General features: G+C 43.1%; 5 protein-coding genes and 1 non-coding gene across 8 annotated transcripts; 3 read left to right on the forward strand and 3 right to left on the reverse strand.

The window, feature by feature from the left end:
- The first annotated feature begins 274 nt into the window (after positions 1-274).
- Positions 275-1,304, forward strand: LOC135636876 (ferredoxin-thioredoxin reductase, variable chain-like). The gene has a single exon (XM_065148997.1). It carries the CDS (start codon positions 560-562, stop codon positions 1,052-1,054), a length of 495 nt encoding a protein of 164 aa, XP_065005069.1. The 5' UTR covers positions 275-559; the 3' UTR covers positions 1,055-1,304.
- Positions 1,094-7,551, forward strand: LOC135636875 (uncharacterized protein At1g65710-like). 3 transcript variants are annotated; one of them, XM_065148995.1, is made up of 5 exons: positions 1,094-1,229; positions 4,501-4,666; positions 4,813-4,872; positions 4,946-6,283; positions 6,385-7,551. In XM_065148995.1, exons 4-5 carry the CDS (start codon positions 5,270-5,272, stop codon positions 7,342-7,344), a joined length of 1,974 nt encoding a protein of 657 aa, XP_065005067.1. In that variant the 5' UTR covers positions 1,094-1,229; positions 4,501-4,666; positions 4,813-4,872; positions 4,946-5,269; the 3' UTR covers positions 7,345-7,551. The 3 variants fall into 3 exon arrangements, with proteins under 3 accessions (XP_065005067.1, XP_065005068.1, XP_065005066.1); XM_065148996.1 differs by having other exon boundaries at positions 4,949-6,283; XM_065148994.1 differs by having other exon boundaries at positions 4,813-6,283.
- Positions 7,552-7,726: 175 nt separating this feature from the next.
- Positions 7,727-7,807, reverse strand: TRNAL-AAG (transfer RNA leucine (anticodon AAG)). The gene has a single exon. It is a non-coding gene; the product is annotated as a tRNA-Leu (tRNA).
- A 100-nt stretch (positions 7,808-7,907) lies between these two features.
- Positions 7,908-14,204, forward strand: LOC135636148 (WAT1-related protein At3g02690, chloroplastic-like). The gene is made up of 7 exons (XM_065147747.1): positions 7,908-8,704; positions 8,850-8,897; positions 9,632-9,754; positions 10,598-10,747; positions 12,922-13,093; positions 13,313-13,373; positions 13,586-14,204. Exons 1-7 carry the CDS (start codon positions 8,108-8,110, stop codon positions 13,692-13,694), a joined length of 1,260 nt encoding a protein of 419 aa, XP_065003819.1. The 5' UTR covers positions 7,908-8,107; the 3' UTR covers positions 13,695-14,204.
- A 1,469-nt stretch (positions 14,205-15,673) lies between these two features.
- LOC135636149 (alpha-galactosidase-like) lies at positions 15,674-19,359 on the reverse strand. The gene is made up of 15 exons (XM_065147749.1): positions 19,183-19,359; positions 18,769-18,827; positions 18,295-18,351; positions 18,138-18,172; positions 17,658-17,761; positions 17,430-17,505; positions 17,281-17,339; positions 17,074-17,139; positions 16,860-16,943; positions 16,731-16,795; positions 16,574-16,656; positions 16,414-16,504; positions 16,301-16,350; positions 16,070-16,210; positions 15,674-16,001 (listed from the first exon to the last, which is right to left on the reverse strand). Exons 1-15 carry the CDS (start codon positions 19,326-19,328, stop codon positions 15,915-15,917), a joined length of 1,203 nt encoding a protein of 400 aa, XP_065003821.1. The 5' UTR covers positions 19,329-19,359; the 3' UTR covers positions 15,674-15,914.
- A 5,571-nt stretch (positions 19,360-24,930) lies between these two features.
- On the reverse strand, positions 24,931-25,973 carry LOC103968336 (glutathione transferase GST 23). The gene is made up of 2 exons (XM_009393017.3): positions 25,533-25,973; positions 24,931-25,441 (listed from the first exon to the last, which is right to left on the reverse strand). Exons 1-2 carry the CDS (start codon positions 25,854-25,856, stop codon positions 25,067-25,069), a joined length of 699 nt encoding a protein of 232 aa, XP_009391292.2. The 5' UTR covers positions 25,857-25,973; the 3' UTR covers positions 24,931-25,066.
- Between the last annotated feature and the right edge of the window lie 869 nt (positions 25,974-26,842).

Genomic DNA, 26,842 nt, shown 5'->3' on the forward strand with positions numbered 1-26,842 from the left:
CTGGTTATGCTTTTTTCCTGTGTATTGCATGTTACTAAGTTCTGTTTTATTTTGTGATTCCTATGACTGAACCAGGAGGCTCAGCATAACCAATCACCTGCCATCTCTGTTATTTTGTTTTGTATCTTTCTTGAGGTACTGCTCGTGTCAATTGTATTAATCTGCAGCCATGTATGCATTCCAAATACTTGCTTTATTGACATCGAATAGTGTCGAAAAATATCTATAGAAATCTTTGTGGGACTTGACATGTCCACCACATGTTTGCCAAAATTGCTTCACCCACCATAATACTTGACCAAGTTTCTGGAGCACAAAATATGGTAATCCTTTCCCATCCTTAAGGAGAGCTCCCAGTCTTATCCTTTGGCTTCCAAACGTCACATTCGCATATCCAAACCTGCAAGCAAGAGAACTTCCCCGTACATGCGCCGCCCATATCATCCCCGCCTTACCTACCGCGCCACTTGGTTGCCTGTTAACTGTTCGACGAAAAGCCCCAAAGAGAAGTTAGATATACGAAGGGAGGATTAGATCTTTTGAGGTCTGAGCCTGAGGAATGCCGACACCGGCCACCACCACCTCCACCGCATCCGCCGCCGCCCTCGCCTCTTTCCTCTTATGTCGTTCCCCTCCCTCCGCTGCCCCGACCTCTCCTCGTCCTCTACCAGCTAGCGCCTCCTCCCGGCCCGCGGTGGTCCTCGCCGTGCGTGCCTTGGCCTCCAGGCGGGTTGTCTCGTGCCAGGTCGCCCTCTCTTCCGACCTCTCCTCGGGTATAGAAGAGGAGGAGCTGTTGGCGGCGGCTATGGTTGGGAAAAGGGTCCGGGTTAAGGTGCCCCTGAAGGTTTACCATGTGATGAAGGCTCCCGACCTGGATCTGGACGGCTCGGAAGGGGTAATCAAGCAGTATGTTGGGGTTTGTAAAGGGAAGAGGATCTCCGCCAATCTCCCGTTCAAGGTCGAGTTCGAGATCAACGTGGAAGGCCAGGTCCGCCCTGTCAAGTTCTTCGCCCATCTCAGGGAGGATGAGTTCGAGTATTTGTCCTCGGATTGAGCTGGTGATGTGCAATCTGATGTAAAGATGGGAGATTTCAGAATTGGGCAAGCGAGATTGGATTGGCAAATGCTCTTTCTCTAGTTTTCTCTTGATATCATAAAATATGTGGACTATAAATTAATATTTTGGACGAGGAAAAGTAGAACGGGGGACTTTTGAGGATGCCATGGGAGTAAGTTCCTGCTTGCATATCCTCTCTCTGTTTCAGCTGAGATTATGAATAATGATAATTGTTGTTTGTGATCCATTGGATGCACATAATTGGGGTTGTCCTATAACCGGACTATTTCACTTGGTATAATTATAGTTCTAGAAAGATATTTGGTCTCGATAGATTCTTAAAACCGTAGGTTCTGTAAATAATGCTTGGAAGTGCATCAAGAACCTCAACACCCTTCTTTAAAGGGTCAAGGCATTGGAGATATTGTTCTCTCAGTGTGATATTGGATCATGAAGTTCTCCTATAATATAGTTGGAAATTGATAGTGCAACTATCTCCATTGAGTTCTCTCTCCAGCAAGTTGTGTGTTTTCTTTTAACGAAAGACATAAAAACACTCCTGCTTCTTTTGTGTATAAATCATTTGTTAGCTTGTTACAAATTATTTACATATTCTGTTAAGATAATCAGATTGCTTTTTTCTCTGCTCATTATGTTTTGTTATATACCGACACTGTGAGATGTTATTTTCTTGAAGATTTTTGGACTGGACTTATCCTTGTTTAATTGTGATGCCATCCTGTAACTTGCATAGACTTTGACATTGTTCTCTCGACATCGATAAAAGTGTAAGTTTTTCTTTCACCACTCTACATGGAAGTTCACAAAATTTGGTCTGGTTGGTTAATTTGCAAGATTGAGCTGTCTTAGTGATGTGTCCTTCCATTTCTCTGGATTCCAATCTCCATTTTCCTCTTAGGTTGTTAATTGCGAGGTTTTGTCCGAAAGAAAGTACTTCAAACTAAGTATCTTATTTTGTGGCTCTATCAGTGAATGAGAACAGGTAAGAAAAGTATAGAGTATAGACCTTGCATCTAAATAGATAGTTGCTGGCAGGGTGAAAACTGAGATAAGGTAAAGTTTGACAAATCTTTGTGACGTGACTTTTCTTTGACTCTTATGAACTAAATGTACTTTATCATGATCTTCATAGAGTAATATAACTGATTTAAATGAGCATATATCACCACGATTGGTCACATATATTAGATATTTTTCACATCTTATTCTGACTCTAGATGTGACAAGGATTTGAGTTTAAAATGAGTCAAAGAATGAACTATGGGAAAATCTAAACGGCTCATATTGAAGCATGATTGCAATCACCAATCATTGAATTTGCTTTTTATGATTGGAATATCTGACGGAGAGGTCTAAGAGAGCTTCCATATGGATATATTCAAGAAAAGGAAGATAGCTTGCTTGTCAGTTATTCAAGTAAACTGTCTTGTATGCACTATCCACTTGTTCCGCACTACTGCTCCCATTATCTGGGCTGGGCAGCAGCATGATGATAACATTAAGAGATAACAAATAGGCCTTTTATAGTAGATTGGAGAGGAAATATGAGAAGTATGAATGGTTAGCGGGCTTGTTGAGGCAGAAGCAGGAAGAAACTCAAAAGAAGAAGGGATGAATATAAGGCCTCCCAAGAACAAAGAAACCTTATTTTCTTTAGTTGACAGCATCCTGTAAGCATGTGGTCCTTTCTGTCGGTCGATCCAATTCAGGATGCTGCCTTTTTGTTTCTGCCTTAAATGATCTGAAAGGTCTTTTTCTGAAAATTAGTCCATTCAAGACTCTTTCCACAGAGAGTGATCAGCTTCCATTTTAGATTTTAGAAGCAACTTTTATCTTATTCGGGAATATTTGTCTGTTTGAGGTATTTTAAGATGAGAACAGGAGGCCAAAGAGCAGTCTTTATACAACATTGTGGCCGTTTGAATCTGCTTAAATGACAATTTTGTGATTCTGTAATAGGCAATTCCTTTCAGGACCCAAATTAAATGAGAAACAGGATACTCAACTAGCTAAATGGAGGATTCCATATAAAAGAGTAATTAGACCCCTCAATGACTAACCACAGCTTGATTCAAGGAGGCCCATACTAGAACTCACTTGAAACCAATACATAATCCAATTAACTGGATCTATGTATAACTAAACCTAAAGACTTTTTAAAAAAAAAAAATCAGAATGCATCAGATTTCATATCAATTATTCTTTTCATACACACCTGGTTACTTTTTCATTGTTTCCTATGTACTGATCCCTTTTTATTCTTATTGAAGTGTTGCATGAAGAATTATGTTAGGCTGTTTGGAAAAAGAGGAATTCACTATTGCATTATGCAAAATGTCCTTGGGATATCTCTTGTTCCTGTTTCATCATGGTATTGTCTGGAATCTTAACTTAGAAATTGCATCAAACAGAAGCGTTTCTGTATGTAATAGTTCTGTTTTACATGTGTTGATTTGATAACCAACTCACCTTGTGTTTGCTTGTGGTGATAAATGGCGATGTAACCTTTTTGTTGATGTATTTTGTTCTTTACAAAATGTTTCTTGGAATAAATCAACATTGGGTTTCCTATACTGGTGCTACATTGTTTGTATACTTTATTTTTCTTCTCCATTCTCTTTTCTTGTTAACTTCTTGGTTCTTAATATTTATATGACTGTTTTTAATTTAGTGCTTGCTAGTGAGACATATCCAGTTTTTTCTTTGCTGTGCTGAATCTAGAGGCTTGAAGATCCAATTTCTCTAAATTATTGTTCACTTTTTCCTATCATTTTTTTTTTTCATTTTAGATGTATTTGAGATGTTCATTCATGCCCTAACAAAATTGGCAGATGTTCATTCATGCCATGACTTGGTGCCCCTATGCCCTACTAAACTGATCTGCACCTCACAATCTCTATTTACAAGTAACAAGAATATTGTATTGCTTTGTATTTGCTTATTTACAGAAAGTCTATAGGGAAGTTCTTACTGCTTGTTTTTCTAATATGGGTATATGTTTGTGATTTCCTAGATTAAGGTCAAAAGATGAATGATGGTGATATCAATCATGTTAATTTGGTCTGCTAGCTTGGAGTTTTGAGTATCTGTTGTTAGCTAAGTTATGCAATTAATTGCATGGGGATGCGGCCGTATCCTGAGAGTATTTAATAGGCTGATCAGTTAAACTCATCACTTGGAGCAGCAGCATAGGATTGTGTCTTGGTACAAGTATGCATTATTGCGTAGTCTAATGATGTCTTCTTCAAGACATATTACTGTTCAGGAGTTTTATGTTATTTTGGTTGGATTTGTGGAAGCAATAGTTTTGGTGTATCTCAGAAACTAACAGAAAGAAACTTATTTTGTTCATCTGCTGTCTTCATACTCAGTAACTGTAAGTAACATGTCTGGATCTACATCTTTATACTGTGGATTTGCAGGTAATATACCCAAGTGATTGATCTGCACAGTAGCTCATATTCACATGTAAAGTGGGCAAAGGTGAGACTCAGTGGATTGTTTGAATCCCACTTGAAAAGTGCTTCTCTTTTCTTTTCGCAGGATGGTGGTCTTCATAGTTCCTTCCACTCTTCTTTTGACGTAAAGGTATGTTTACTATCCCTTCACCTTTGTCCTAAAGATATGTGTACAATTCACCTTTGTCAACCCTTCTTGTATCCATTTTTATCAAGTTCAATTTAGAGAAGGTAGAGCACCAATAAATGTTCATCTTTGTTCCAAATTTACTGCAGGAATAATGCACTAAGGAAGATGAATCCTGTCCAATATCTGCTGGCATAATCAAAGACATGGTATGTACCTTTGTGCTCAAAGATATATATTTTTACATTTAATTACATCACATATATTCTATAATTGTCACAGCAGTAAAAATAATGAGACAGAAGATGGCAGATGGGGGGGGAGGATTGGATTCCGTTGTGCAGGTAGCCGTTGCAAGGTTTGGAATTACGCCATTCAAATCCCACACAGAAGAAAGAGAATGATGAGAATCTTCGTAATTATATACGCATAATATTACTAGCAACGGCTACATTTCCTTCCCCACGCAGCAACCCCAATACTTAAAATACTTCCCTTTTTCTCCACTATTTCAAATCTCCTCCCTTTCTTTCAAGCAGCAAACAGCAGCAGTTTCGCCTCCTCTTTCTTCTCTCTCTCTCTCTCTCTCTCTCTCTGGGAACCCAAATGGGTCTTTGTTTCAGCAAGAAGAAGGCGTCTTCTCGCAATAGTCATGCATCCAAAGCAACCCCAAATGAGAAGAAAGCGGAAAAGCCGTCTGGAGCAGCGGTAGAATCGGCCGCTGTGCAGAAGCAAGCGGTTGTCATCATCCAGAACGCGAGGAAGAGTGCCGCTGAATCTGCTGCGGCTGATGAGAAGGTGAAGGACAAGAAAGCCGTGACGCCGACGAACAAGGTCGACAGAAAAGTCGAGACTTGTGGCGCCGACCCGGTCTTGGTGGTACCGGTGGTGGAGGAATTCAGGCCGACTACAGTCGTCGGGAGCTCGAGCTGCACCAAGGAGGAATTGGACGCTATTCTGATCCAGTGCGGTCGCCTCAGCCGCAGTTCGTCGGGGAATGCCTCGAACGGGAACGGGGGTGGCCACAGGAAGTACTCGGGCTCGAAGCGAAGCTATGATTTTGACAGTGAGAAGAAGGCGGAGGAGGAGGAGGAGGAGAAGCCCGTGTCGAGGCCCTCCCCTCACCGGAGAACTCCCGGCAGGGAGCGGTCCGGGAGCAGGGAGAGGGGAGGCGGCGGCGGCGGAGGACGGAGGGTGAGCCGGTCGCCCGGGAGGCGCACGGAAGTCCCGGCTTCGCCTGTCGCCACCAGCGAGAGATCGAGGCAGCCAGCGAAGATGGTGGCTGTCCCGGCGCGAGATAAGAGGAGGGGAGTCTCCCCTGCTGCCCCTAACAAGAGAGGCCGCGAGACAGGAGCCGTGAGGAGCGCTTCACCTCAGCCGCGATCGCCGGCGAGTACTACTCGGATCTCCAATGATAATGCTTCCTACCGCGCTCCGCCACCAAACCAGCCGCAGTCCCTCAGCCGGAGCTCATCGAGGAAGGCTGAGCAGTCGCCTTACCGAAGGAGTCCAATGAAGGAAGTCGATGAGAACATCCTCAATAGAACCAACCAAAACGTCAACAAGAAGATAAGAGGAGGGGAGGAAGGGATGCAGAAGCTGAGCCAACCTCGAACCCAGGTGAGCAACATGCAGCCATTTTTGTGCTTTCTTCTTCTTTATTCTTGGATCTTGATGCAGCAGAACTCTGCAAGTCATAATCTTGGCTTCATCTGTTGCAGAAATTAAGCGAAAATGGTGCTCAAGTGAGCAAAGGTTTTCAGAAGAATGGAGCTGCGAAAGCGGTAACAAACGCGGTCAAGAGCAGCAATCCGGTAACCGACTGCGTCCGCGAGCAGCTCATGGGCTGCAGAGGGAGAGATGCACCGGCAGCAGAAGAAGAGACAGAGAAAGCATCAGCCAAGGTGGAGGTCCAGAATCCGAGGACCATCGCAAGAACCAGATCCTCCAGGAGATCATCCAGAGACCTCGACCATGCTCTCGGACTGAACCAAGAGGCCTTGCTCAATCCAAATCCCTACGCTTCCTTGCTTCTCGAGGACATCCAGAACCCGCATCCCGACACAGCCTTTTCCGTCCCCGCTTGCGTCTCCAAGGCCTTCTCCATCGTTGAAGCCGTGGCCGATCTCAACTCCGGCTCTTCCGAGACCAGGAGCTACGCCGGAGACAGATTCAGCCACAACAACGGCTCGCTCGACGGGCGGCATGGACGGAGAGGTTTGGCAACGGAACCGCCGTTCGTGGAGACGGAAATAGTCGCAAAGGACGATCTTTTGGAGCCAAGCCTCCATAGATACGTTACAATGACGGACTTGGGTGTTGGTGATGTAGAGCCTCAGGAATCTGCAGGGAGCAACAGCGTCGTCGGTCAGCCCTGGGCTTCCCCGTGGGAGCCTAATTCCGTCGATTCCACCGACCAATGCTGGACTTCGAGATCGAACAACGGCGACGAGGTGGAGCAGGAAGCCAGACTGAGCTCGTCAAGCTACGGCGGTCTATACCAGTGGCAGCAGCAGCCACAAGAATCTGAAACCCGAGTTAGAAGGCCTTGGGTCGGGTCGAGTGAGAACAAGAGAGACTGTTACCGCCGTACTCCGCTTCACCCAGCCGGCGCCGGCGCAAAGACTGGTAGCCGGTCTTGCTCGCTTCCAGTTTCTGCTGCTGCTGCTGCGACCACATAGCAGCTCTACGAAGCAAAGATTCATCTTTTGGGATTAGAGAAGAGAATTTGCTGCTCGCAGATGTGTGATTTCCGTTTGGTCCGGTCGGTCGGTGTAGTAGTGATAATGTACCATATTGTGTTAGAATTTAGTGTATCTTTTAATCGTGTAGGTCTGCAAGGAACATGAGATTTGTTCACATCCAGAGTTTAGTATCATTTTATACTCCGATGAACATAAGATAATTTACAACAGGTTTCTGAAATAATATATAATTATATATATATTTTAAAAATAATAAGTCGATTTGTTAAGGTTTAATTGGATTTGTTATTTAAAAAAGCTTTTAAATAATAAGTCTATTCGAACCCACGCGCAAAGAATATCGATAAAAAAAAAACTCTGTTGAGAGTGGGATTTGAACCCACGCCCTTTCGGACCAGAACCTTAATCTGGCGCCTTAGACCAACTCGGCCATCTCAACCATGTGTTGTGACATCTCAACCATGTGTTGTGGGTACTATGTTTCATTTAATTATTATTATCTATTAATGATGAACTATCTCACACCCACCATGCACCAGTCGAACTCGAACGGATAACCACCATCAGCGTGACATCTGTAGTCTCTCCTCCCTGCGAAGTCGACTCGAAGCCATTCTTCTCCATCTGCTTCCTAATCATCCATCTCATCTCGAGACGACAAATTCCCGTTCGCAAACAACAACTAATTCAAATCTCGTTTCAAAGTCACGCGTGCAATAAATTAACCATCTCCTGTGCGATGTCAGCGGCCGCGTTCTTCCTTCTCCATCCCCATCTCGGTCTTCTGTCTTCCCCACCAAACCCCAATGTGGCCTTCTCCTCTTCCTCCTCCCATCTCAAGCTCAGGGTTAGGGTTAGGACTCCTACCCCAAGAACCCTCGCCCGCTGCAGCACCAGGGAGAGCCCCATGCCGCCCCGCCCCGATGTGGACTATCCCGCCGCCGTCGACTGCGTCGGCACCGGCGCTGACGTTGAGTGCTACGCGGTGGACGGCGCTGATGAGGGTGATCAGCTGCTGCCCCCGCCCAAGAACCCCCCGTTGAGCTTCGAGATCGCCCGAGGCGGCGACGAGGGGGATCGCGTCGCCGGGTTGCTCGGGAAGGCTTTGGATTGGGCGCTTCTGGTGTCACCCTTCTTCTTCTGGGGCACGTCCATGGTGGCCATGAAGGGGGTGATTCCCAAGACGGGGCCTTTCTTCGTCTCTGCGTTCCGGCTGATCCCCGCTGGGGCGGTCTTGATTGGTTTTGCCGCGGCCACGGGAAAGAAGCTGCCGGCGGGTTCTCTGGCGTGGCTGTCCATCTTCTTGTTTGGGGTTGTGGATGCTGCGTGCTTTCAGGTGCGCGGACTCGTCATTGCTGGTTTATGAAAAGATTAACAATAAAATAAAAAAGACTTAAGCTTTAGCAACATTCGATTTGTTAGCCTGCCTGAGTATGTCTTGTTGTTGTTATTTTCTAATCTCCTTTTCCATGTGGTGGCAGGGATTTCTTGCCGAAGGATTGCAAAAGACAGCCGCTGGATTGGGCAGTGTATGACTAATATCTTTGGCCATCTCTTTTCCACTTCACTATGGGTTTTGGTTCATCAATTCTCCTCTTGTTGTCTTCATTGGAAATTGATTTTACCACTTAGTTATCTTTGTGTGTTTGCTCATAGTTAGATTGGAACACTTCTATTATTGTGATTTAGGGGTTCTCTGAGCCTTCGTTTCTAGTACTGTTGCTTGATATTTTGCTATGATTTGTATTAATTTTCTAGAAGAAAGTTATAAATGTTAGAAATCACACATTTTAGTAAAATATAGCTGCATATGCTATTAGTGCTTGTCAACTCTTCTTTCACTCTCTGGTATCTAGGTTTTGCATTCTGAATCTACAACAAAAGCATTTTAATGTATGTAGCACTTTAGATTTGAGTTTGACTTTTGAGGCTGGTGTTGATCAAAGTGGCAGCCATCTCTAAACTGGGAATAATTATAAATCTTCCATTTTTCCTCTTTCTCTCTATAGAAGAAGAAGGTAGAAGACTGTTAGCTTCTATTAAGTTGTCTCTTGTGTTCCATGTAAATGGTAATCATGTAAATTAAGAGTATGCTTCTTCGAAAATGATACTTGGAAACTATTTTTGGTTATATCTAGCAAATATGTAAAATGTAATTGTTTAGAACAAAGAATTGTCCATAAATTAAAAATGTAATTCGATGCTTTTTTTGCTTTTTGTTTTCATCTTGGCTGTTGACTTCAGCTTTTAAAATAAATTGCAGGTTATAATCGATTCACAACCTTTAACAGTTGCCATACTTGCTGCAATCTTATTTGGAGAATCAATTGGTGCCATTGGAGTTGCAGGGCTCATACTTGGTGTTATTGGGCTTCTTCTCCTGGAGGTTAAATTATAATAGTTGGATAAATTTTCTATGGCCTTTGAGAATTTGCCTTAAAATGCTCGATTGAAGCCATTAATTGACTTATTGGAACAAATTTTTGGAAGTTAATTCAGCTTTGTCCAGCAGTATTATGGGAAGACAATTTGATTTCAATGGATTTCATCTGCCTTTCCCTTATTCGAACAAAGCTTATTATCATAATAGTCTTTTGGTACTGTCAGACTGGGTTCAAATAGAATTGACATGGACCTGACTGATTTTCTTCTATCATTTTAACTTGGAACTGTGTGGAACTTTCAATTAGAGCCTTGAACATTCCTGTAAATTCTTTTGTATTCTTTTTGAAATCAAAATAAGAGAGTCTCTTTATCCATTTTAAAGTCTTTGCTAGCATTTATGTTTATGTTAAAGCTGGTTGTATCGATATGGTCTTCTTGTAGTGTGGTTGATTATGCTGATAATTATCTAGAGGTGAACTTCCAGTTTCTTGGCTGAATAATATCTATGGTTATTTAGACCATGTAATGTTAGTAGACACTAGTTAATTGTAAACACGATATTTAAATGTTAATTTTCTATTTTTATGTATTCTTTTGTTCTAGTGGCTTATTGTTGTTTCCCGAGCTTCATTATAACCTTCTTTAGAGAAACATTACCAAATTATTGCTATGCTTACGTTAATCTGTATTCTCTTTTTTTCTTTCTAGTGATTCATACTCTTCAGCTGATTTTAATTAAGACTTCTCTAGTAGGAAAGTCTAAAGGACATTGCTCACATCACAGTTCATCAGTGCAATTAACTGTTCCTTTGAATTTAAGCAATTAGTGAAGTCTATCATACAGGTTCCAGCACTTTCATTTGAAGGAAGCAATTCAACAATATGGGGCAGTGGAGAATGGTGGATGCTTCTTGCAGCTCAAAGTATGGCAATAGGAACCGTCATGGTCCGCTGGGTGTCCAAGTATTCTGATCCTGTCATGGCAACTGGATGGGTATGCCACACTAAGATGAATGTGAATGTGGAATGTCATCAAAATGCAGTTTGTTTAGGCAATAATATGCTATTTCTCAATGATTTATGAATAGCCAATACCTGTTTGATGGTTAATGCTATTATCTCCGTGCTTTCTTCTGCCTTTGTTGGTGTTAAACTCAAGGATCACTGTTTCGGGTACCGGACCTGTTTCAGTGATTTGCCAGACTAGTACATACTGGTCAGTACCGATGTGTCATGTGTCAGTACACCAATATGTACCAGTGTACCATGTGTCGGTACACCGGTATGTATCGATGTTTTGGAAAGAAAGAAAATGAGGGAGAAGAGGGGGCGATGGAGGAACAGAGGAGGAAGAAGTAATGGAGGAAGAAGAAAAAGGAAAAAGCGGTGGAGAAGAGGCGGGATGTACATGGGAAGAAGTAGGAACATGGTGGCAATAGCAAAGCAACAACAGTGACACTGGTAGCAAGGTTGGACGCAAGAAAAGGGCTCACATTTGCGAGCCCTAATTTCTATTTTAGATTTTTTTTTTAATGTCGAGTTGGACGGGCCCCATCGCTTTTTTTATTATTATTTTTATTATTATTTTTAGTGAACTGGATCTAACTGCCCGAAACTGGGGTGGTCCATATACTGGCCCATGCTTGGACCGGTATGTATCGCTTGTTTTGTGATCTGTATAGTGTTCGGGTTCAATAATCTATCGACTCGATACCACCTTTCAAATGGAAGTTTTGACTGATGAGAGAATTATCGTAGAAAAAATCAAGTGTAAAATCAAAATAAAACAATATCTATTATTCATAAAGTTAAGGTTCTAACTACGGAACTTGAAACAATGGAAATAGAAGCGTGAAAGAAAGCTTATGGGTGCATGAAAATGCATGTTATTTTTGGACAGTATGTCGGTGCTCTTGGCAGGTTGTGGTTGCTATTGATCTTCGGCCTCCTCTTCTCTTTGTTGTTGGAACCTCCTCCTGAGGTTTGGACAACAGGCAATAGGCGTTGAGGACTTCTTGTAGTAGCTAAACGAAGCTTTGGAGTGAAGCTTTGGGCTACTGGAACATGAGGAAGAAGGCTATGGCTGGAAGAAGTTCGTTGCAACAGTGTAGAATTCTTCCCTCTCTTCTCCTCGTTGCACTAAGGCTGCAAAACTAGGGCTGGCTGGCTCTTTGTTGAAGGCTTTCTTCTGCACGTTTTAGCAACCCAAAGCTTCATCTAACTGCTACGAGAAGTCCTCAACGCCTACTGTTTGCTGTCTAAATCTCGGGAGGAGGTTCCAGCAGCAAAAGAGAAGACAGAAGACCGACAGTGACCACAATCTGCTGAGAGCCCCTACGTGTTGTCCAAAAACAACCTGCATTTTCATGCACCCATAAGTTTTCTCTCAGACTTCTATTTTCATTGTTTTAAGTCTCGTAGTTAGGACTTTAACTTTACGAACAATAGAGGCTGTTTTCTTTCGGTTTTACGTTTGGTTTTTTCTGCGAAAATTATTTTCGCTAAGACTTCCATCCGAAAGGTGACCTATGCAATGCGCTGGTCAACTTCATGCGACTCATGGACGATGTGCTACACCCTTATATTGGAGATTTTGTCATCAGCTACCTCGACTACATCCTCATTTACAGCAAGTCGTAAGAAGAGCATTGTTACTAAGTTGTGAACTTCTGGAAATTCTAGAAGGCGAGTGATAGGACATTTGCCCAAAGAGTCATTGTTGAATATCATTTGTTTTAAAGCAATTTGTCACTCTTCTAGAGTTACTGAATGATGTTGGAAATATGTCCTGTTTCTCAATCTACGTTACTCAAAAGTTAAATGCAACAACAGTGGTCGACTCATTTTAAATTTGAGGATTTCAGAGCGGGAGAAACATATAAAGAAGACTTGAAAGTAGTGAATGGACATTGTGACCATTGATTGTAGGCTGACATAGTTGAATTTTTAACGCATTGTAGATTTCATGATGTCAGCATATGTTTTGGACAACTTAAACACATTAGGGAACCTTTTCTATCCTTTTCCTCAGAAGGCTTATGTTTGAACCTCAATGCTGACTGGATTTTGTGTCTTGTTACTTTGGCATCATTCTTTCTAGTATGTAAATTTTGTCTTTTGTTGCTTTGAATGATATTCAAACCAAGCTAATCCTTTGTTTTTTTGCAGCACATGGTTATTGGTGGGCTTCCGCTTTTGTTTATTTCTGTACTCAATCACGATCCTGCTATGAATGGGAGATTAGTAGATCTTACATCCAGTGATATTCTAGCTCTTTGCTACACATCTTTATTTGGATGTGCAATCAGCTATGGTGTATTTTTCTACAATGCAACCAGAGGTTAGATTGTTCTATCTTCATTTATGATTTGTTGTTGGACAATTGTATAGGCTTCTTTTTCTGGGTGCTACCTCTGAAAATTCTATTTAGTAGCAAACAAAATGAGGCGCCTTGAGGCTTCAAGATCAAAGTCTTTGATAAATATATTCTAGCTGTAATTGGAGATAATTTCTAGTCTTGGCTAAATGTGTGGGGCATCTGCTGCTGATATATATGCAGGTAGCTTGACGAGGCTCAGCTCCCTCACATTTTTAACGCCAATGTTTGCTTCAATTTTTGGGTAAGAGTTCCATTTTTGAAAATGATGTCTCTTTGCATATCACTTGAATCAATGATCTTATTTTGCCTTCTTGATCTTCAAACCATAGCTGACTTGATGGACGGACTACTAAAGTAGTTACCATTTCATGGAGACACTAGTCTACAAATAATTGCGTGATTGTTAAGAAATATATAATGTTCTCAACTAACAATGTCAAAATTTGTCATCAGGTACCTATACCTTGGTGAAACGTTCTCACCATTGCAGTTGGTTGGTGCTTTAGTTACTATACTAGCTATTTATATGGTGAACTACCGTGGCATATCTGACAAAGCATGAAGAAATTAGCAGCTGATACATCAATTGGTGGTAGGAAATTATGGGAGCAGTTATTTGTAAATTGGAACTGCATTGACGTTTGACGATGCAGTTTGAACCAGAAGTCTAGGCGAGTAAAATAGAAGAAATCAAAGGTTACAAGTTTTTGTCCATATGTTTTTTTTAGTGGATATTGAAGATTCTGATGAAGGTTCCAGCTGTGAATGAATCATTAGTTGCTGGATGTTAAAAACTGGGTTATGATGGGATACGACTCCAACGATGCAGCTCAGGGTTTATAAAGAATCAGGCACTTTGTGTTTTGTTTTTGTTTTGTGAGGGACAATTTGGTTGGTTCTGCACTTAATAATGTATTTTTTTTACAGGTGATGACATGCCATTGATGACTTTGGCCATCTATTTTGTACTGTATTGTTAATACATGTAACTTTTCTGGTTTCTTGAAATTGTATAATCATTTTGATGAAACATCTGCTTTTGTCATTGTAAACCTATGAGAGTTTGGCTCAATTGTTTGGTTTCTGCTCTGTTTAGGGAGCATCCAAGTGTCTAGAATGTTGTCGATTATATTTAGTGGTTATGTATGCATTTGCTATAGCCAATTCAGCTATGTGCATGAGTTTCCCCAGTAAGCAGCAAAACAGGGAATTCTTGTAGTTAGCACTGTAGTTTCTATATGCTTATGGTTAAAAAACTGGGATGCAGGTTGAGAGAACAAATGCTTAGGGAACTTAGCAAACCGAAAAGTTCCTCAAAAATCTCTAAATGTTGTTGTTCACTTGCCTGCATTCAACTCTATCTGAATGGCAAAACCTCTTTCAGCGTGTAAAGCAATATTGAACTTTCTGAAATCACTATCTTGCAGCTTTTCATATATATATATATATATCTGTTTTTTCAATAAATTGTTTGGTTGTATGACAAACCCCCTCTCTATTCAGGCAAAGTATTCTCAACAATCTGGTGGGTTGACTGAGTCACACCTTATAATAATTTGTTTGATGATGCCAAGCCCTGATTGAACTAAACTAAACACTGATAGCTCTCGGTAGGAATCAAGAAATACGTATAGGATTATGTATTGCTGCTGGATGGTCTCATGTGTTTGATCATCTTGTGCTCTATTGCGAGGCCAAGGCAATTAATTCTGGATGGACTAAGGATCATCATTCAACAGGAATATCTAAAATCCACGTTGAAATAGATGCAAAACTTCTCGTTGACATCTTCAACAAGTCTTTATAAAGACATCAAACTGTTCCAATGTCTTTTGACGAAATCAAGTATCCTCATGTCTATAGTTAGAGGAATGAACCTACATATTGGCTCGACTGACGGCATATCCATAGGTCTAGTGTGACAAAGGGATTGACCAACTGACTTCAAATGAGACTTCGGCATTCCATATAATTTTGCTTAAGCTATATGAGTTGTCTGTGGGGATCAAAGGTTTCATAGAATTGGTTAACACATAACAAATAGCTGCTTTGATGTCTCGACGTCTCAACGACACTCACACGGCATGATCAAAGGCACCAATCCATACTATTCTGTGCTGGAAACGTTGTTTATTTGTTTGTGTTGGTGAGTTTTGATCTCTAAGACGAGATTCCACCTCCATTAATGGACCGGAGACTTGTGCTAAGAACATGCATGAGTTTGTGGACCGCAAGAGAAGACTTGTAGCACTGGCTCGCCACTGCAAGGCATGATCTTTAGTCGAGGACAATCGTGGCAATGAGGCTCCAACGACGCTTTCCTCGTCCTTTCGTTTTACAGACACCTAAAGTTGGTCATACGTTATTGTCGAGGAAAAAGATCGAACACAAGGTGATGGCGAGGCTCCAAGGTGGTCCTCAACCCACTACCTCCAATTGCTAATGATTCCAACCATGAGATGGACGGGCACTGTTGCCACTGCTCGCGTTTGTCTGCTCTTTTGATCGCTTTCAGTGAGGCAACAAAGAACGGCGTGCGTGTAAACAAGGAAACTCGATGATCTTCTCTTATTTTAGCCTTCACGGACAGAGTTCAAGATGAGGAGGAGGAGAAGGAGGAGGAGGAGGAGGAGGAGGGGGAGGAGGATTGTCTCTGTGCAGAGATCTCGTATTTAGAATCCTGTTCATGCAATTACTAGTGGAATCATTATCCTACATAGTTGCAGTGCATACTGGTGCAGACTGGGCTTGCGCACGTCTGCACTACTCCCAAGCCTTGGCTCTACCGCGGCGTCAGAACGTACATCTTGCACGCATGAGGAGACACCGTCGCAGCGAGCTGCCCTCGAACAGACCCGATGGTCGCACGCTGCAAGAAGGGAATTAGGTCGAACGGTTCATGCACAGTAAGCAATGAAGCTTGTCACCGATACTTACCGCCCAAAGATCACGAACACTGACGACGGTGGAGGACGAGAGGCCGATGTCGGACCATCTCGCTGTGATCGTCGCCCGCGAGCTTCCTCTGTTCCAGAGGACCACAGCCACCTTCCCTCCACTCAACCGACCTGCCCAAACCTACACAAGCAGACAACAAATGTGTGAGCTAAACTAAGAGAGCAGAGCCATTAACGTCAGTCATGTCTTAAGGCAGTGAAAGAACCAGACCTCTTCGCTGCCTCCTCCGAATACCTTCTTCCCTTGAACTCCAAGGTAGTCTGATGACAGAAACCAATCAGAACAATCACACACTACCAGAATAGCGGTCATTGAGCTCTCACCTTGATTGACTGCAATGACCTCTGAGTTGCTCAGTATCTCCAGTGCATCTCCGCTAATCGTCCTCACATCACATCCAATCAACAAAGGAGCCTAAAAGAGTTTGCAGCAGGAGATTTGGTCATGTGTCTCTGTCGATGCAGATTAATGCTTGGATCTTACCTTGACCAATGCCCATATACTAAAATGCGATCGATACTCCTCCGTTGACATGCCACCATTTCCTACTTCCAGCATGTCTGGATCTGCATGATTCAGGCAGAGGCTCAAGCAGTGACCCATAATAATCAGCAATGTTTCGGGAAGAGAGTAGTAGTACCATTCCAACCACCAGGCCCGGCATAGGATGCCCATCTGTTGTTCTCATCGGCGCGCGATGTCATGCTAAAAGGATGTAAAATGCATCAGTTTCCGAGTGAGATCCGAGAAGTCTAACGTAGATTCCAACCTGCCCCAGCTATCGTAGATGTCGCCTGTTGTCCTCCAACTGTTGCCCATACCGCTCGCCCAGGTTGCTGGGTTATCTACACCCCTGTGATGTAGTTTTTCCAGTGAAAACAAGTCAAAATCTCTGTTGACAAGTGTTCCTATTTTCTTCTTATCAACATACTCAATTTTCCTGATGCAAAGATGATTCTTGGATCATCAGAACACAGACTTACCACTCGCAAAGGGAGAAGAAAATGTTCCTTCCAGAATTCCGAAGAGCGTAGCTCATCTTGGCATACCTGTGTCGGCAGAGCAGCAAAGACAACTCAGGGAGCAGTTCAAGAGTTTGCATCACTCCTAATATATCCAACTACTAAAGTATATGTTAAATTGACATGGAACCAACATCATCTCTGACATCTGACCGTGGAGCTACCTACCTTTCTCTTGGCCTAGTACCAGGGTTGTTGCAGTTGTCATACTTCAAGTAATCAACCCCCTGAAACCAAAACCAAGATGACCGGCGAATGGACTACATAACAAGAAGAGAGTAGCAGCTAAAACATCCAAGCCAAAGAAGCATGCATACCCAGGAGGCAAACGTCGCTGCATCATGTTGTTCATATCCGAGGGACCCAGGCATAGTTCTGCTGCATGTCTGTGACCTGAAATTTACGACAATGGTGACAGTCAAGCGACCTCCAGACTTACGATGGATGCAAACTGTGGAACTGATACCGATGCCGTGGATCATGACATGATTCAAGCAAAATTCTTTTGTTGATGTGTTATGATGCTGTAATCTGAAAATTAATACCCTGCATCACTATAGATTCCAAGCTTCAGCCCTTTTGCATGCACGTAATCTGCAAGAGACTTTATGCCGGAAGGAAATGTTGATCGCTTAGCAACTAAATTTCCCTGATTAACCACAAATGCAATAGCGATTAGTGTGGAACACAAAAGGAGTATTATAATATTTCCAATGTGTACTTTTGATCTTTTTCCTAACATCTTATGCTTTTCTATATCAAATATATATATATAATAGAATAATTATTAAAGATGAATTTGGAAAGCAGTAGATTGGTTGAGCACTTGGGACAACTGAGGGAAGAAGAAGCGCAAGATGACAATGTTTCGATGCACTTGGAAGCGTCCTGCAGAACAGGGATGACAAACCAGTGGTACCGAGATGGGTGTTTTGTGCTTTAGTGGGAGAAGACACCCCCAGCTACAGATGATGATAGCCAACACAATCCATGGCAAAGGAGACAACATCGGACTTCATTCTCACCTGGTAGTCTCTATTGGCTTCTCCCCAGCAATCATCTGATGGTGGTCCAATATCCACAGCAAAACCAGAAAAACCTTGTCAGTGAACCAGAAGAAGAAGAAGAAGAAGATTAACTTACAACTACTGAAGAAGTATCTATAGAGAGAGAAAGAGAGACCTATGTTAACGTAGCGATAACCCAGCCCTGCAAGTCCAGTATGCACCAATGCATCAGCTGCATAAACCAGCAAAAGATACGTCATACTTCGTCAAGAAAGAAAGCTTCCTTTCATTCTTTTATCTACGTGTCTAAATGATCGTTGTCATGACAGACTGCATCGCTTTTCTCTATCTTAGGTAGTCAGTCGGTCACAAGGAAGAAAAAGGTGTTGAAGGCGTTTGTCTACTATTAGTTGTTCTCTCTAATGCGTGGTAACGTGGAATGTTTTTGACACGAGTTGGGTCCAGACAAAAGTCGTGGACGACCTTAAGATCATTTGTTGACTCAGAAGAAATGGGGGGATTCGCTTCCACGCATATATGTTTAACGGGATTATTGCGTGACTTTACATCACATCATGGATTAGGTCGAGTGGGTATATCACCATGACCACAGCCTAAAACTTCATTAAACAAAAGAGAAGAGTTATACCAGTCTCTCTGATGAGCCGCTCGTTGATGTTGCAGTGGAAATGGTTCCAGCTGTTCCACCTGATTCCATTTTCAGATAAATATCATCTTCATCGATTATATGTATCGAGATAATTGAATATCTTTGATGTAGAGCAAAGTTCTCGCTCAAACAAGATTGAAACATCAAACTATAGAATAAAAATGTTTCTTTCGATCACAAATGCAGCAAAAACATTAGATAATAATCAAGGCTGATGAATAGATCAAAGAAAATCCGTAAAAGGATTCTGAACACAGAAAGAAGATAAAAAGTTTACGGTGAATAGATAACGAGGGTTGCATGCAGCCTGTGAAGAAGAAGAAGAAGAAGAAGAAGAAACGAAACTGCATGGTTGGGAGAAACAATTGAAGGAGTTCCAAAGAGAATGTCTACCCCATGGGAGGAGTTCTGCCGAGGCCATTCCCCAGCACACTTCTCCTTGTCTCCACCGTTTTGCTGCCACCCATCACCGCCGTCGATAGCAAGAAGAAGAAGAGTAGGCGGGATGTCAACGTTGCCTCACCTCCAAGTCTAGCCATCCTCTCCCACCCAAAGCCACCCACTCACTTGAAACTACGCCCACACACGGACTGTTATATAGAGTGTTGATCCCAAAGCCGCATGTATGACTCCAAGAGAGAGAGAGAGAGAGAGAAAAGAAAGGCCATGGGCGGACGAATGTGGGACCCACCTACCTTCGTGCCAATCCTCCACGCATGCACTCCCGTTCTTTAGAAAAGGCCGCGTCCTTTTACGTGCAGCCTCACGCCGTTGCTTGCACGCTTCTGCCGCCGGCGTTGCGCCACTCCTCCTCGGACCGAACACCAAACACCCTTCGCGCACCAATCGTACGGACAGCACCGTCACGGAGAACACGTGGGAGGACTTGGTTCGCCAACGAACCCACTTCCTGTCCGAAGACGTTCACGCTCGCAGTCCATGCCCACCCAGGGTATGACTCCTCGGGCCACGACGGGGTGGCGGACTGGTGACGCGGGGCGGGCTGGTGCCGGCCTCGAGGACGCCTAACGACGAAGTGGGCCATTCATGGCGGGTGACAAAAACAGATTGCGTCGGGGCTACGGTGCCGTCCGACGATTTTCATTAGCTGCTCTAAATTCCATTGCAACTTAATGTTAGGGTTTATGCCTGTGAATGTTACAGTTGCGTGGACGTGAACGGCTTAGAGGATTGGCCTTTCTGATGACGACCCATTAGAGGATTAAATAGGAGTTTGACGTTGCTGCGCATTACCATTCCTGCAATTTATTTCGTTGGTTGGGTTGATGAGATGTATAAGGGATTGCTGCATTTAATTGCATCTAGAATTAGCCTTGTTGCTTAGGTCTACTTAAATGCTTTAAGTTTGAGCTTCGATGGCTGTACCTGGAAATGCCTGCTCTGAGCTTTCACTGAATGCTCAGCTGAACAAAGCATGTTTTCAGACAGTAGTAGTTGATAAGGTTGATTTGTCTCTTCTTTCGTTGCATATGGACTACGGTAACAAAGGTGTTTAAGTTCAAGCAGACCTAAGGAAAAGCTGCAATCAGTTGTAGGAAGACTGTTGATCGATATGGTGTGTGCCACATGGCTACCGATCGATTTCTTGTGCAGATGGATCCTCTCTCAAGAGATAAGGTTCGTCTGCTGGTTGGGTTATTCCTTTGTTAAGATCATCGATCTTATCTGTATGGATTTATATGGCTGCATTCATTGCAGTGGTGGCGAAAAGGACTTGAGGAAAAGAAGAACTCTCCAGCTACGTGTCTAGCTATCTCATGCATGGCTTGCTGCAGATGCGTATCGCATCTCTTCAGATCATAATTGTTATTGATTGCTAGATGAACACCTTCGAATAAAGCTCATAGTGCTTGAACATGAGTCCAAATCAAACGGTTTGCCTGACTCATCATGCATATATTAATCTGTGATTCCACTGTCCTCCTCCATTCCTAACAGCAGGTAAAGCAGAAAAGAATAGTAACATAGCTATCTGCTGTTGACCAATGCTTTTGGTTCTGTCTATTTCTATTACAAACGTAGCCTTCATCAACTACCAGCAGGATAAGTAATTTGACCCGTGACATACTTGTTTGAGATGGAGATCATGACACAGGTTTTGAGAAGCATCTTGCAAGAATAGGGCCAACTGTTGCTGTCAGCTTTCTCTCTCATGCTGTAGAAAGAACAGGTTACGCTCTTACTCATCAGCTCCAGTAACAATATGTAAGATTTTAATTAGACAACAGTGAGTACAAACAAGTTGGGCAATCACCAATGAATCATTTGTTTAATAAGGTGAGAAATGACCAGAAAAGAAAATGTGAATACTTGGAACTTCATGAATATTATTATGTGCCCTTGAACAGTTTTCCATGAGAATGCCTATATCTTCTTGCCATTGAGTTGAGATAGGACTTGATATATTTTTTTTGGGTTGACAAAGAGGTTTCCATCATTCTTTACCTTCTTTGCTTGAACTCCAAGCGGATCTGTTCATATCCAGAATGCAGGAATATGACATTTTATATTATATAACCCAAAGATGGGACATATATTGGCAGCCCACCTTGACATTTACTGGAGAAGCAAAACACATGATGATGTGGTCTGATAAGGAAGGAATGGGGCCATTGTTTCTGATCAAAGATGTTAAGAAAGATTTGTCAGCAGCATAAGATAATTCTGAAGTCAAGAAGAAGTGTATAGCCTTATCCATGAAGGCATTTAAGTCAACCAAGCATTGAGTTGCATGAGTATTCTCTTTCATTCTAAAAGGATAATGGATTAGGAAATGAAGGACCATATGGATATGATGATATCAAACAGCCACCAAAAGAGACTGCAATGCCACGGAACTTATGCTCAATCTGATGACTAGTCATGGCCGACAGAGTGGACCAAGGTCAGGGCTGATGACGTCGAAAGGATCAATCCATTTGACCTCTACAGTCAAATGATGAAATGCAATAAATAATTTATTATGATGTATAAAAAATTTAAAGATATTTGTGTGACATGACCTGTGTTAATTTTATTTTTCAATTATTAATCTAATATGTTCAAATCGATTTGACGATGAAATTGCAAATTGACAATTTGCAACTTCTTCTTCTCCATAGAGTCTATCAGTGTGCTCGAGATCCCTTCGATACTTAAATTAGTATACAGTCGATGTAAGAGGGTGATCTCGTGTTTAGATTTAATTCTATTAATAAGATCGGTCTAACTTAAAATCCACATGTCAGGCTTGGATTGGTGGGAAATATTTGTTGTATCAACCTTAAAACATTATCGATTGAGATCATACATATATACATAACCGTGCCATAATAGGGTAAGCCTTTGGGCCGAGTCTGAGGCCCATACAACTTGAAATCCAATTCCCGGATCGGATTCTTTTAATGTGCTCCGAATCCGACCCGCTGCCTTTTCTCTCTCACACAGCAATTTTCTTGGCCCCAAACGGAGACACTGTTTCCACGCGTTTGCCTGTGCGTGCCGCTTACGTGCGGAGGCCCGATAGAGGAGCAGTCACGCGCGTAATCCTTGCGCGTAAAATATGTCCGTGGTTATTGGTGCAAGTACGAAGGAACTCTGATGGCATCTTTCCGAGCTTAGTTGGCCGAAATTTGACTACTGGTCAAACTGGTGCACTGCATGTCATTCTACACAACAACAATTCTGCAGCTTTTTTTGACATCCCTATCCCATCTTCGTCCCGTTCAGTCCACAGGCCATCAGAATGCTTGTGACGGTCTCCAAACTCTTATAACCTAATCATCACCATGATCTTTTTCTCAGACCTCCACTCAAAAGGATCCCAGCCATCTTATCATATAAACAGTGGAATTCAAGGAATTAACCGCAAGAAGAGGTGTTGAGGAAACATGCGAAAGAAAATAGTATGTTTTGGGCTCAGAAGCTAATCTGCTTTTACTCTTATTTGAAGGAAACAAGAAAAAGAAGTCTTCGACGTGAAACATCTTTATAGAGCCCCGCACACAGTTCCTATGCCTAAAATATTCCCAGAACGGTGATACTTGGTGGACCGCTGAGGTGCCCATGGAAACTGGGTAGGGATGTGTGAGCGGGACGCGACATATAGGCTTATCCCAGTCTGCTGTTCTCTGACAGAGCAATGTGAGCCTTTTGACTTAACAGGCCACGAGATACAACTCTTCCATTTGCAATCGCCATCAGCTGACCCTTAATAATTGTTCATATTAGTAAAAGGGAGGAGACAGTGAGAGAGAGAGAGAGAGAGGTGAGACGAAATTGAACTGAGCAGTACGCCAAGGTAAAAAGGCTGAGCAACAGGACGAGAGAAGTAAGTTTGACACGAACATGGCTTTCCAATGGCTCAAACGATGGAAATGTAAAAGAGAGAAGAAGAGTTGGGAATTGAATGGGTGAGCACATGCTCGGAGGACGAGGAGGGACAGGATCTCTGTCGACGCCCGCATTAAAAGTGGGGAATATTGGGTCCCCGAGGCAGGGCAAAACCCGAAAAGGTGATCCCAGCAACCTCCGCCAGTTGTTCGATCAATTGCTCCGAGGCTGTGACAAGATTAGCTTGCTCTGTGGCGGGGCTCAACATTCCACTTGCACCTCTGCTACTGCTGCTATCCCCATGACCCATGGCCTCAGCCTGTCTCACAGCGACCTATGGATCAACGTTCCACCGGTGCTGTCGACAACTACTTAATCGAATTCTTCTGTAGATCTTTAAGGTGTAAACAGGTTTCCATTTGGAAAAATATTATTGTTGATATTAAACATAGCACCAAAGACAATATTGCCATCTCCCACCACATTCCAAACGAAGGAACAAAAACATCTCATCCATCCATATATATCCATCAGTTAATGGATGGAGTCTGGCTCTGTCCCATCTGATGCTCCAAAGCTTTGTTGCATAAGGTAACATTGCGAAAGCAAGGGCTGAAACAGAGCCAAAGGAGAGAGAGAAAGCAGCGTCTCCACCGTCCTCTTCTGTCCTCTATAGCTTCACTTTCCCTATACCTTCGACACTTGCGCAACAAGCCTCGCTGTCTCACCTGCCCCCTCTCTCTTCTTAGAGTAGGGTAGCTTAGAGTAAGACAACTCCTCTCAGGCTCGGGCTTGTCTTGCATCCTCCCCGGGGTTAAAAGGTCTTGCGCCGTTGGCATTCTGTGAGGTGGCGGTGAAGATGGCTGTGGCCGTCGGAGTGGTGGCAGTTCTGGGTGAGGCCGGAGCGGTACTGGGTGCTCGAAAGAGGAGGTTCAAGAGCCTCTACTGGAAGCTCAGGGCGGAGATAAGGAGGCAGCTGGGCAAAGGAAGGGAGAGCAAGCAGCGTTTCAGCTTCCACTACGACCCCTTCAGCTATGCGCTCAACTTCGACGATGGCTGCTCCGGCTTCCTCTCTCTGTAGCTTCCACTTACTCTGTCCTTTTCGGGTAGAGTACAGGGGAATGCTTTCCTGTGACGATGGTGGGGAGGTTGGTTTCATTTTGAGGGACTGTTTCTTGTTCTATGTAGCTGGGTTTTGGGAGGGAAGGAAAACAGAGCTTGGTGCAGCAGAAGAGTGATCCATGGGTGCTATGTTCTATGTAGCTGCTTCTCTTTATGAATGCTTCTTGTAATCGGTTCCAGTTGCTCGCACCGCATCTTCTTCGGAAGCATAGTAGATAGCAGACATGCCCTCCTCCTCATTTTTTTCTCTTTGACTTGGACCTCTTCTTGCCTTCCGCCTCATGTTTTGCTCTTTGACCTGGAACTCTTCTTGATAGATCATGTCTGCTATGCTGCTCCAGCTGCAGCAAGCTACTAATTGCAGCTAGCAACTAAATTTGGCTTTACTGTTGCTGTCTCTGCTACTGACGGTGTGTTTGCAGCAGGAGCAACAGGAGGATGGCAGAAGGCCATTATAGCTCCTTTGATTGAATCATTGTGCTGCCTCTGCATGCTCTTTGTATGTAAATCGTATCGAATCAGCTTACAACATTCGCTGACCCTCTTGGATTTGGATTAAGGATAAGGAACCGTAGCTTGATTGCAGAGTAATGGCAGTGAACCTTTTAATACCAGCTCGAATATCTCAATTTAATATGAAGTCATGCAGTTGAAAATTTGCAGATAATTAAAATGGTAGAAGAAAAATACTAAATGACAAATCCATTTATTTATATTGCGCAGAAGCAGGTGGAAACTTTCTTTGTAGAACTCGTAGTTAAAGCAAACCAAGTTTACGTTTCACCGTAAACACAAACATGAAACGAGCGTACGAGCCACGCGATCAATCGTCAGATGTTGCAGTAGTCTTCGCGCCGGGATTCCCCCTGCTCTGTAGGAGCACCTCAGGTGGGGTCATCAACTCCTTCACGGCATCAAACTCCACGAAGGCCTCCATGGAAGAGCACAAGAGCGGCGTCTTCTCCCTCTTCGCCAATTTCACGCCCGCTACAGCTTCGATAAACTTGATCCACGTGTAGCTCGAACCCATCACCACGTCGAGGAGTCCGGGGTTGTCTCCGTTGATGAACGGACCTCCAGTCCACAGCTCCTCTCGGATGCCGTCCTCCATGGTCTGCAGATACCCTCCGAACTCGTCCGCTGCCGTCTTCTGCTCATCGCCTTTCAAGGTTACGATGGTATGCATAATTGGCACAACCTGCACTTAAGACTCCATGAGCTTGAACAGGCAGAGTGTTCTGGGATTAGGTTAAGAAAACAGACATGGAAGAGGAAGAGGGGGCAGTAACCTTTTTGCTGACGAAATCTGCCCAAAATCGGACCTTGGCTCGCTTGTAAGGGTCTTCCGGGAGATGGGGAGGGTCCTTCCACACATCATCGATGTGCTGCAGGATGATTTGCGACTCAGCTATGGGCTTACCATCCACCACAAGAACCGGCACCTGCTTGTGCACGGGGTTGAGCTTGAGAAGCGCCTCGCTCTTGTTCTTGCGGTCCTCCTCCACGTACTCGTACGCCACGCCCTTCAGCTTGAGGGCGCATTCCACCATGGTGGTGTGGCCATTGAACGAGGTCCCGTACAGCTTGACGCCCTTGCTCTTCTGATCCGCCATGGACGCTGCTTGCTTTCCCCAACTCGATCGCCAAAGTCTCTGTATCTGTATGACCCTATAGTAACAATCACCAGTGTGCTTATAGTATTCCCACTATCAACCCCACGGAGAATATTATACAGATGCTCGAAAAGTCTGCGTGCACCGAGAAGCTTTTCCAAGCAGATACCGAATCACTTGGAACGAGAAGACCAACTCCAAGTTTTTCTCCTTGGCGGCATGGCATGTAGGACATGAGTATGTCATGTCATCGTAGCTCATCACGTGGCATGTAGGGCTGTTCAATGTGTCATACATACCATGGCATGTAGTCCAGTCATGACATGTAAGACTCATAGTGGGAAACTCATCGGCTTGTCTTCTTAGATCTTCTTATAATCAATCTCGAATCAAATCGAACTCATAAAGATATCACTAATAAAACTAATGGTGCCATGGCATCTAAGACTGTTCGATGTGTTCATACCATTTGCGTCTGTCCTACTTGAAGTTTAAAATAAGAGATCAAAACAAATGGACACAAATGCACTAAAACAATGTTAAATATATGTTAGAGGGTGACGGGTGCACGGGAAGTCCGAGATGACAAGCTCTCTTCTAGAAGATTTGACATGAAGCATTTGCTTGGAACAGGACGATGAAAAAGACGACAAGGCGTCGGTCAGACGGGGGAATCCACAAGGCAAATTCCACCACTCTCCCTCTCCCTTGAATCAGCCGTTGCATCACAAAAATCAAGGACTAAATAATTTGACATGATGTTGTAGGCGTTAGAAAATTAGTCTCGAAAAGAAAAGTCAAAGTAAGTAAAGTATCTTTTTATTTTTATTTTTAAAAATAATATTTTTTTTTTTACTTTTGAAAATAATATCTTTTTTATTTTTTTATTTTTTAAAAAATAATATCTTTAATAAAAATAATAAAAATAGTATCTTTTTTATTTTTAAAAATAAAAATAAAAATAAAAGAAAATTAGTCTCGTAAAG

Source organism: Musa acuminata, chromosome BXJ3-4, assembly GCF_036884655.1.
Source record: "Musa acuminata AAA Group cultivar baxijiao chromosome BXJ3-4, Cavendish_Baxijiao_AAA, whole genome shotgun sequence".
Lineage (NCBI taxonomy): Eukaryota > Viridiplantae > Streptophyta > Magnoliopsida > Zingiberales > Musaceae > Musa > Musa acuminata.

Coding starts and splice junctions, on each gene's coding strand:
- LOC135636876 (XM_065148997.1), top strand. CDS start 560: ATGCCGACACCGGCCACCACCACCTCCACCGCATCCGCCGCCGCCCTC.
- LOC135636875 (XM_065148994.1), top strand. CDS start 5,270: ATGGGTCTTTGTTTCAGCAAGAAGAAGGCGTCTTCTCGCAATAGTCAT. Junction 6,284..6,384: donor TGAGCCAACCTCGAACCCAG/GTGAGCAACATG, acceptor CATCTGTTGCAG/AAATTAAGCGAAAATGGTGC.
- LOC135636148 (XM_065147747.1), top strand. CDS start 8,108: ATGTCAGCGGCCGCGTTCTTCCTTCTCCATCCCCATCTCGGTCTTCTG. Junction 13,094..13,312: donor TTTCTACAATGCAACCAGAG/GTTAGATTGTTC, acceptor ATATATATGCAG/GTAGCTTGACGAGGCTCAGC. Junction 13,374..13,585: donor ATGTTTGCTTCAATTTTTGG/GTAAGAGTTCCA, acceptor ATTTGTCATCAG/GTACCTATACCTTGGTGAAA.
- LOC135636149 (XM_065147749.1), bottom strand. CDS start 19,328: ATGGCTAGACTTGGAGGTGAGGCAACGTTGACATCCCGCCTACTCTTC. Junction 17,340..17,429: donor CAGCGACGTTTGCCTCCTGG/GTATGCATGCTT, acceptor TTTTGGTTTCAG/GGGGTTGATTACTTGAAGTA. Junction 16,351..16,413: donor GGTCATTGCAGTCAATCAAG/GTGAGAGCTCAA, acceptor TTCTGTCATCAG/ACTACCTTGGAGTTCAAGGG.
- LOC103968336 (XM_009393017.3), bottom strand. CDS start 25,856: ATGGCGGATCAGAAGAGCAAGGGCGTCAAGCTGTACGGGACCTCGTTC. Junction 25,442..25,532: donor CAGATTTCGTCAGCAAAAAG/GTTACTGCCCCC, acceptor TCTTAAGTGCAG/GTTGTGCCAATTATGCATAC.